The following is a 10,430-nucleotide window of genomic DNA, read 5'->3' as shown; positions in this document are numbered from 1 at the left end:
CAATCATTACCGTGCCTCGACTCGGGGATTTATACTAGCCTACGCCAGTCACATCTTAAAAGGTATTTTATCTGGTAATAGTGCTGGAACCTGGGCCGGATGGTTCACATGGGTCAAACAATATTACAATATTACGAAAGCATGCTTATTTGGCTTTAAATATTCTTAATAACTCATTGAAATTGAAATAAGTTTATTGAGGTAAAATACACACAAAGGGATGAGGTAGCTCAAGCTATTCTCACCCCGTTCAGTACATCGTGTTAATACATATACACACATAATAACTCATAACTTGTAATCCAAAATATGATACCTATAGTGTTGGTGGTATGTTGCTCCCCCCCCCCTTCCCCCCCCCCCCCCCCTCAGAGTAATCCGTTTTTGGTACTAATTTTGTTAAGGGTCCGAGAAAAAAAAGAAAAAGAAACCATTGCTTTATCATATTACTTCTATGTACAGTACTATATTAGGTCTAATATTGCGTACGATAGGCCTAGGATTGTTTATTTTGGCGTAGACAAGGTTAGGTTCATGGTTGTGCATTTATAGCCCTTGAGAATTTCAATAGTACAAAATATGAACTTTTTAGAAACTACATATTTTGTAGACGATATTTATGGGTGTGATCAGTTGTGGATAATAACCCTATATCCAGTCACAGGTACAGTACAAGAGAGGTGATTGGTGGAGCCAGTGACCCCCCTTGAGGGCCAGGACTCTCCAAGCACTTGAGTGATTGATTGATGAAGATTAAGCCACCCAAAAGGTGGCACGGGCATGAATAGCCCGTAAGTGGTGGCCCTTTTGAGCCACCACTTTTGAGATCTGTGGAGGTGCGACTGCACCCTGCGTGACGGGAGACGTCTCCCGTGGACCAAATGGACACTTGAGTGACCAGCGTCTTATACTTAATACGAAACCTGTACATCTCTCCTCAATCGTGGCGGCTTTGTATTAAGTAAACAGTTTACGAGCTGGGGACGCTGGGAGCTGGTTCTCGGGCTGAAGTTATTATTGTTAACCTCGAAGCGCTCCGGAGCTCGTAAACTGTTTAATAAATGTAAACTAAACCGCCATGACTGTGGGGAAGATGTACAGGTTTCGTGATTGGACACATGAGTGTTTAATGATTCCTGGCCCCTGGTCTGTCTGGGGCTCGTACAGTCTAAGCCTGGCTGTCTCACCTTGAGAGCTCTGCCGGCTTAACCGTCTCCTCCTGTCAGGACGTGCACATTTGTACAATTAAAAATATTTTTAATAATCATAAAAAAAAATTCAATTTTAAAGTCTTGAAACAGGTAAAAATAATATAAAATACCACTAGGCATTTAAACACAAAATCTTTCTTAGTCTTTTACAACTTAAAAGGGGAAGGTAGGGTGGGGGGGTTAGACCTTGATTAGTGCGGTGATGGGTAGTCCTTGTATAGTACTCACCTAGTTGTGCTTGCGGGGGGTTGAGCTGCAGCTCTTTGGTCCCACCTCTCAACTGCCCAAGAAGTCCACTGCGGGCTCATCGTGGCCCCGTGCTACTTGGAACTGTTCCCAGTGGCTGAATCTAAAACAACTCTCAATCAACTCTCAATCTGTATAGATTCCCCGAGCTTCTGGAGCTCTTATCACATCAATATTTGAAACTGTGTATGGAGTCAGCCTCCACCACATCACTGCCTAATGCATTCCATTTATTAACTACTCTGACACTGAAAAAAGTTGTGTGTAATGTCTGTGAGTTAGTGTGGTGTGATAGGGGGGAGAAAATGCATGGAGGGGGTGAAGGGGGAGGAGCAATGTTGCACAACTGGGTGCAAGACAGAGCTGGTGCTGAAGGTGAAGTGGGTTGCAACCCACTTTCCCTCTTCCCCATCACCCCTTTCCCCTCCCCTTCCCTTCCCCTTCTCCAGTAACACCCTTCCCCCCCCCTCGCTCTTCCGTACCGTCTCTCCCCCTCCCCAGTCTCCATACCACAGTGGTTAGGCCTACTCCCAACAACCAACCCAACCCAACCCAACCAACCTACTCATCGTGTCAGCAAGGCGGACAGCCCGCCTGCTTTCATAACTCTCACTGTATTTCCCCACTTCTAAACTTCCCTTCACTTATGACTCTCTATCCACTTTACTAAAAAAAAAAAAAATGGCGTACCATGTACATAGTACGCCATGTACACCAAGTGGTGTACGGTGTACATTAACAGCTACCCACCATCTCTCGCTTAACAATCCTCGCATTTTATTTCTTTCTCAGATTGTACACCAATCTCTCCCTCCCTCCCCAACAATACCCTCCCCCCCCCACCCCACTCCTGCTTTTCACTTAGTCAGGATATAATCTTATCTTTTGGTTGGCCAGATTATCTCAGTACAAGAGCACCAGCCACCCCAGCTCCCCTCCCCCCCCCCCTCTCTCTCTCTCTCTCTCTCTCTCTCTCTCTCTCTCTCTCTCTCTCTCTCTCTCTCACCGAGGCGCTGTTGTAATAAAACCAGTCTGTTAAACTTGGGGTTTTGATGCGATTCCTGGTAGTTAGGTTTATATATTTTCCAAAGCCTCACGTGGGCCAGCGGCCATTGTCTCTGACTTTATGCTTGAATAAAAGCAATGGACCCGACTCAAGTAGTCAGTGAAAGGGGAGTGGACTACAGGAGAGGGGAGTGACCTACAGGAGAGGGGAGTGGTCTACAGGAGAGGGGAGTGGACTACAGGAGAGGGGAGTGACCTACAGGAGAGGGGAGTGACCTACAGGAGAGGGGAGTGGTCTACAGGAGAGGGGAGTGGACTACAGGAGAGGGGAGTGACCTACAGGAGAGGGGAGTGGTCTACAGGAGAGGGGAGTGACCTACAGGAGAGGGGAGTGGACTACAGGAGAGGGGAGTGACCTACAGGAGACGGGAGTGGTCTACAGGAGAGGGGAGTGACCTACAGGAGAGGGGAGTGGACTACAGGAGAGGGGAGTGACCTACAGGAGAGGGGACTACAACAGTAACAGAGCACCTGGGAAGTGTGCCATAGGAGGGAGAACTTAGGGGCAAGACAGTCCTGGGAATGACGGGGCGAATTCAAGATCTCCCACAATACCAAGAAGCAAAAACGAAAATTTGGAGGGAGTGGAAAAATAAGAGTAGAGAAGAAAACCATTATAGATACAACTTCGCTACAGAAACATAAAGAGGTTCAGCAAAGTTACGCAAATGATACTGCATCCAAAGCAAAGAAATAACCTGTTATCTAGTCACGAAGAAGAATGACAATAAATGACAAAGTGACTAGATTGTGCAAGAGGCGAGGAGAACACACAGAAAAGGACAATGAAATATGTGAGGATTGTACTGTCAGTTTGCCTGGTGCCTTCACTACTGAGCCGAACAAGCTCTTGGTGCTAGAAGAGTAACCCTAGACGAGAGACTAACACACACTGAGATAACAGCTGAGGAAATAATGAGACAACTGACACGAAAATAAGTTATGGGACCAAATATGTTGTTGTTTAAGATTCGCTACCTGGAACAAAAAGTTCCAAGTAGCACGGGCTATGGTGAGCCCGTAATGGGACCAAATAATATTTCACCGTGGACGCTAAAAGCTGCACAACCCCCTCAGTATATCTCGTGCTCCGGTCTTTAATGTATCAACTGAGCAGTTTTTCTCCAGCTGACGGAAGATGGTGAATGTCGTGCCAATATATAAGAAAGGAGATAGTGCGGAGGCAACTCCATGACAAAGTAACAACAACATGGCGAGACAGAAGATTGGACAAACTGTGTATTTCTGGACTGTTAAAAAAAAAGCCCCTGACACAGTGCCTCACAAGAGACTACTGCATGAAGGTGAGAGGCAGGCAGTGGATGAGCACTGTCATGGGTAAGTGTACCTAACAGACAGAAAGCAGATAGTCAAGGTGAGGGGTAAGAAGTCAACCTGGCGTACTATAGGCATCCCTGCTGGTACCCATATTATTCTCATTGATGTTAATGACCTAATCACGAGAGTGGACTCCTGTATGTAGATGTTTGCGGATAATGCAAAAATTAATGCGAAGGGAAAAGTCGAGACAGATGAAGATCCAAGATACTTTAAGATGACTTAAATACAAGTTGCAGTGGTGGTCCGAGAATTGGTTATTAGAATTCAACACAAGCAAGTGTAAGGTGATGGAAATGGGACCATGTGCCAGGAGACCAGAACACAATGAAGGAAAACCTACCTCCCTATAACGACCGGAGAAAGAGACCCCGAGAGTGGACACAACACCAGACCCAACTCCGGAGGCTCATATATACAGGATAACATCAGCGGCATACTCTACCCTATCAAACGCCAGAATATCATTCAGGGACATAAACAAGGAGACATTTAGATCACTGGATACGGCCTACGAGAGACCAGTCTTACAGTATGCAGCCACATTGTCTTCAGTAACACATAAGAACACTAGAAAAGGTTAAGAGATTTCCAACGAAACCCGTCCCGGAATAGCGAGGGATGGAGTATGAAGACTGGAAGAACTAGACGTAGAACGAGAGAGAGAGAGAGAGAGAGAGAGAGAGAGAGAGAGAGAGAGAGAGAGAGAGTACTGGGGAACTTGAATGAACTAAAGGAGCAAGTTCTAAAAGCGAAGTCCATTCGAAATTTCAAAAGTAGATATGATAGTAGAATATTGCCATTGAACTAGACAACCAACGGCAGGGTTCAAGCGCTATAGTTCGAGCCTGCAAGCACATATATACACAACCCCCTTTTACTCTCTCTCTCCCTCCCCCCCTCTCCCTCTCGTTGCTTACACACACACACACACACACACACACACACACACACACACACACACACACACACACACACACACACACACACACACACCAAGAAACCTCTACATAGGACCACACTATCAAGACAAACTACTGATGACAGCACCTACCTCCCCCCCTCCCCCTGCCCCCTCCCCCTCACCCCCTCCCCTGACCCAATCCACAGAGAACCATATCGCGTTATCAACAAGTGCACTATCGCACTGCACCTCATCTATGCCGGCTGAGGACACCTGCACTCCAGTCTACCTGTACTGAACATTATCACTTGATAAGAGATAAGCACTCAGGGCCATCTCTCCTCTGTCCTCGATACACCCAGGGCTCCCTCATGGTGTGTGGAGAACATGTGTGGAGAACATGTGTGGAGAACATGTGTACGAGGTAGAAACATAGATGTCAGACGCGAAGGTGGCAAACATCAGACGCTAAGTGCCTAAAAACTACATGATTTTTAAAATGTTTCTAAACCTTCCTCAATGGGACTACACGGCCCGAAAAGATTACGCCTAAGGCCTATTGTTTTTGGGCCGTGTAGTACAAACAGGTGAGTACAAATAGGTGAGTATACATACACACAGGATCTAGATCTAGCGGTTGATATCACGCCAAACCTGTCTCCTGAAACCCACATCAAAAGAATATCATCAGCGGCGTATGCGAGGCTGGGTAACGTCAGAACTGCCCTTAGAAATTTGTGTAAGGAGTCATCCAGAGCCTTGAATACTACATATGTAAGACCAATCATGGGGTATGCGGCTCCAGCATGGACTCCAATACCTTGTAAAGCACAAGACGAAGCTGGAAACAATTGAAAGGTATGCTACTAGACTAGTCCCATAACTAAGAGGCATGAGTTATGAGGAAAGGCTGCACCAGCACCAAGACATGATCACCACATACAACATTTTCAGGGGAATTGACAGGGATAGATAAGGACGGACTATTTAACACGGGTGGTACTCGTTCTCGCACGAGGGGACACAGGTGGAAACGAGTACCCAAATGAGCCACGGAGACATTAAAAAGAACTTTTTCAGTGTCAGGGTAGTAAATAAATGGAATGCATTAGACAATGATGTGGTAAAGGCAGACTCCATAAACAGTTTGAAATGTAGATATCATAGACCCCAGTAGGATCAGACACCTGTACACCAGTAGATTGACAGTTGAGAGATGGAACCAAAGAGCTGAAGCTCAACCCCTGCAAGCACAACTAGATGAGTACACAACGTGGTACACAAATGCTGATGGAATGTCAAACAAAGCAGATGAACTGAATGAAAAGGACACAAAACAAACCACAATATAATAGCAATAGTAGAAACTAAATTAGCTGAAATGATCACTACTGCAACAGTCCCCAAGCAACGCCAGACAGCAAGACCAGAAAGAGGCCAGGAGCAGGAGGCCAGACACAAAGTACCAAATGGGAGATGAAATCCTTCAAGAAACGGATAAAGAGAAGGATGTAGGAGTCGACATTCCACCGAACCTGCCTCCTGAACCCCACATTAAAAGGATGTCATCAGCGGCATATGCAAGACTGGCTAACATCAGAAATGCCTTTATAAATCTGTGTAAGGAATCATTTAGAACCTTGTATACCACACACACATGAGACCAATCCTGGAGTATACAGCTCCAGCTTGGAATCCGTATTTAGCCAAGCACAAGATTAAATTGGAAAAGGTTAGGGTATGCCACCAGAATAGTACCCCGAGCTGAGGGGTATGAGCTATGAGGAGAGACTTAGGGAACTAAACCACGACACTGGAAGATACGATCACCATATACAAGATTCTCAATGGAATTGATAGGGTAGACTTAAGACATTATTTAACACAGGTGGATAATGCACAAGGGGATACTAATGGAAACTGGATACCCAAATGAGCCATAAAGGCATAAAAAAAACTTTTCAGTGTCAGTAGTTAACAGGTAGAATGCATTAGGCAGTGATGTGGTGGAGACTGACTCTATACACAGCTTCAAGTGTAGATATGATAGAGCCCAGTGGGCTCAGGTTCACCAGTTGATTGGCAGTTATCGAGAGAACTCGATAAACACCTCCAAAGGATACCTGATCAACCAACCAGGAGGTCTGGTCAGAAACCGGGCCGTGGGGGAACCTTAACCCCCGGAATCAATGCACGGTAATGGTTAAGAGGCGGGACCAAAGAGCCGAATCTCAACCCCCGCAGGCACAATTAGGCGAGCACACACACACACACTGCTACAAGCACCAATAAGAGGTGTGGGAATGAGCAGTGTAACCAGCCGCTCCAGCACCAGCTAATAATATGTGAAAGAGCCGACCATAATTAATCCTTCCTCACATTGTTAATTGGTTATCCAATAGTTATGGAACCTGTTGGTGGCTCCACCCATTTCATGACCAGAATTCATATGGAGTTTCCGCGGTGTTCGACTTGCCATCAAATGTGGTCTCCATTATTCTTGTGTTCCTCGTGTGCTTGGTATTAGCGGTATTTTGGGTGTTGGTGCATTTGGTAGTGAGAGCAGAGCTTCGGTAACTTGGTACTGGTAGATGGGAGATAGGCGTGAGGGATGGGGTGAGTCGGGAGGGGTAGGAGAGAAGTGGATAGCTGGCAACCGCGGCGCGTCTCCAGTGATGCCTATCGACGCGGGCGGGTTTGGTATCTCACCATCACTAACACAATTAAAAACTTTACACAGCCTCCCTATCGTGCCATGCCATCTTTTCGACAAATGGGACTTGTTTTGATGGAGTGTCTTCACCCACTACCCCCCATCACCCCCTCCCTCCCCTCCACTACCCAACGGTCTTGCAGGTTGCTGCCCAGATGAGAATAAGTCTTCCCAGTGTCTGACATAGTAGCCTACACTGCTAATGGCGACAAAGAGCACCAGAAGCGTGTTTATTCGTGTGTGTCACGTGATGTGTTTTACCCGAAGACCTCGACTCTGGTCTTCGTCATGAGATCTAATGAAAACTTTACGAACACTTTTGGGAACCTTGGCGCCCAATCCTCGTATCGTCTCGGCCAATCAAAGATGGCGGACGCAATGTGGGCGGAGCCTCGCTGGCCGCAGAATGAAACTTGAATGTGATTGGTTGATTTTATCACAAACGTGTAAACGAACAAAAACTCCCGCGGAAAACTGATAAATCGGCGGCCAAGATGGAAAGGCAAGTTTGAGCTCTACTGATAATTTATCTAAGGAGTTAGTGTTTAAAGAGATGAGGGCGGGCATACGACCCTTGGCACCACACATCCCCCGCTCTCCCAAAGCATCAGATACCACGTAAAAGGCTGTCAGTATTGCTATTTGACGGGGCAAGTCTTCATGAATAAAGATATACTACAATCAAACAAAGGCATAGGAAACGATTCTCAAACTAAATTGGTGATGGTAAGCCTGCGATGGGTGTCGGATTGTAGAAATTAATGGGGGGGCTTATCCGAAAAAGCTATAGACAGCACACGTGCGATAAGGCCTGGCTGGAAGTTCATTAAGTTAGCAGATTGGAGCCAGAATCCCTCGCCAATTATATGCCGCGTATAATTATGTGCAGAGCAACCCCTCCCTCTCGTCCTTCTGTTCTTTACCGTTCTGACACTAACTAGCCTCTTGCGCATCTATATACAGGGGACGAGGCTATCTATTCCACACGGGCTAGGCTGGATTTGACCTGCCTAATTGTCCATCACAAGCTGGGTATCGTGCAATCGTGCAACTAGCCACAAGTGGCTAGTCAAACTCTGCCACACAGGAGAGGCCGATTTCAACCAACTACGTACCTATCCACATGTAGTTAGGATAAATGTTCGTCTTCACGAGGCTTTGGCTACGGCTTATGCTATCTCAGTGTGTCTGAACATCCCACACATCTGACGGTCACTCAAATCTCAGTCACAAAATGTATTAAGCAGTAAAGGACCAAAGCTGTGCCTCAAGGGACAGACAGGCCAGCGAGGTGATACTCGAGTACTCGTACTCGAGAGAACAAGACATGATAGGAGAGGCTTCTGGCGCTCTTAGCGGCCGGCGACTAATCACTCGCTGGGAGGTGGTAGTTGCCATTAACGTACTTGGTGCATAAGTGTGCACTTAAGCTGCAAGCTGTCTTACTCATACTTGAACACTACCTTCCTCTCCCCTGCACTCCCCCCCCCCCTCTCCTTACTCCCCTCTACCATGTGACCTCCTCCAATCCTCCTCACTCCCCCCCCCCCTCATATGCACCCGCTCTCCCCCATCTTGCCTACCCCCTCTCTCTCTCTCTCTCTCTCCCCCTCACGGCACCCCCTTCCCTCCCCTTACCCACACACACCCCCTCCCTTATGTGCACTCCTCCCAGGTCAAAGATAAAGCATGCATAAGTGGGAGACTGGATGCACTAATGAGTGTACCCCCCACTTTCACCCCTAACTATTCACATTCGAACCCCACCCACCCTATCACTCCCCCTCCCCCCACTTTACACCCCTTCTCCCCCGCTCCCACTCTTCGTCCCCATAACCCACGATGAATAATAGCCAAGAGTGATGATGCCTGGTGCATGAAACTCATCAGATAGCCAGAGAGAGAGAAGCGTCGTGGCTAAAGTCTCTCTTATGACCAGCAGTGATGGCCACTCTCGTCAGTGTAGCGGTGATGGCCACTCTCGTCAGTGTAGCGGTGATGGCCACTCTCGTCAGTGTAGCGGTGATGGCCACTCTCGTCAGTGTAGCGGTGATGGCCACTCTCGTCAGTGTAGCGGTGATGGCCACTCTCGTCAGTGTAGCGGTGATGGCCACTCTCGTCAGTGTAGCGGTGATGGCCACTCTCGTCAGTGTAGCGGTGACGGCCACTCTCGTCAGTGTAGCAGTGATGGCCACTCGCGTCAGTGTAACAGTGATGGCCACTCGCGTCAATGTAGCAGTGATGGCCACTCGCATCAGTGTAGCAGTGATGGCCACTCTCGTCAATGTAGCAGTGATGGCCACTCTCGTCAATGTAGCAGTGATGGCCACTCGCATCAGTGTAGCAGTGATGGCCACTCTCGTCAATGTAGCAGTGATGGCCACTCGCGTCAGTGTAACAGTGATGGCCACTCGCATCAGTGTAGCAGTGATGGCCACCCGTCAGTGTACAGATTATAGGTAGACAGTAAGTCACAAGCATGTGGCTGACAATTAGATACAAGGGGACACACGTGGAAATTATGTATCCAACTGAGCCATAGATATTCTGAATACTTTTCCAGTGTTAGAAGCCAACTGAACACATGGACTTAGCTAAGAAGTGAAGCGGTAGAGACAGACTCCATACACAGCTTCACATGTAGATATGAAACACCCCATTATTTTACGGAAACATGTACATCAACTTGTTGAAAGGTGAGACCAAAGACTTGAGACCAACCCCTTGAAAGCACATTTAGATGGACACACCTCAACTCAAAACATGACAAAGAATACGAGACTGAATCACGTCTCTCAGAACGGAAATGACATGCAATGGATCTAGGAATAGTGACGTCAGAGGACCTAACGTTTAGTGAACATAGGAAAACAAACGTGGTCTCAGCTTGAGAAATGTTAGGGGTTGATTATGAGATTTGCGGGACTCTCGCTTGAATAGGAGACATGCTGCT

The 10,430-nt window shown here is 47.1% G+C and overlaps 1 protein-coding gene across 1 annotated transcript; it reads left to right on the top strand.

Annotated features, from left to right (window-relative positions):
- The first annotated feature begins 9,421 nt into the window (after window positions 1-9,421).
- LOC138366344 (mRNA decay activator protein ZFP36L3-like) lies at window positions 9,422-9,940 on the top strand. The gene has a single exon (XM_069327377.1). The coding sequence runs from the start codon at window positions 9,422-9,424 to the stop codon at window positions 9,938-9,940; it is 519 nt and encodes a 172-aa protein (XP_069183478.1).
- Window positions 9,941-10,430: the final 490 nt, after the last annotated feature.

The sequence above is a fragment of the Procambarus clarkii genome, chromosome 19 (assembly GCF_040958095.1).
Source record: "Procambarus clarkii isolate CNS0578487 chromosome 19, FALCON_Pclarkii_2.0, whole genome shotgun sequence".
NCBI classification, from domain to species: domain Eukaryota; kingdom Metazoa; phylum Arthropoda; class Malacostraca; order Decapoda; family Cambaridae; genus Procambarus; species Procambarus clarkii.
Note: the sequence above shows the minus strand (reverse complement) of the source record. Positions and strands in the feature narration are given on the sequence as shown.

What these genes read in the sequence shown, in the direction of transcription:
- LOC138366344 (XM_069327377.1), top strand. Translation starts at nt 9,422, where the DNA reads ATGGCCACTCTCGTCAGTGTAGCGGTGATGGCCACTCTCGTCAGTGTA.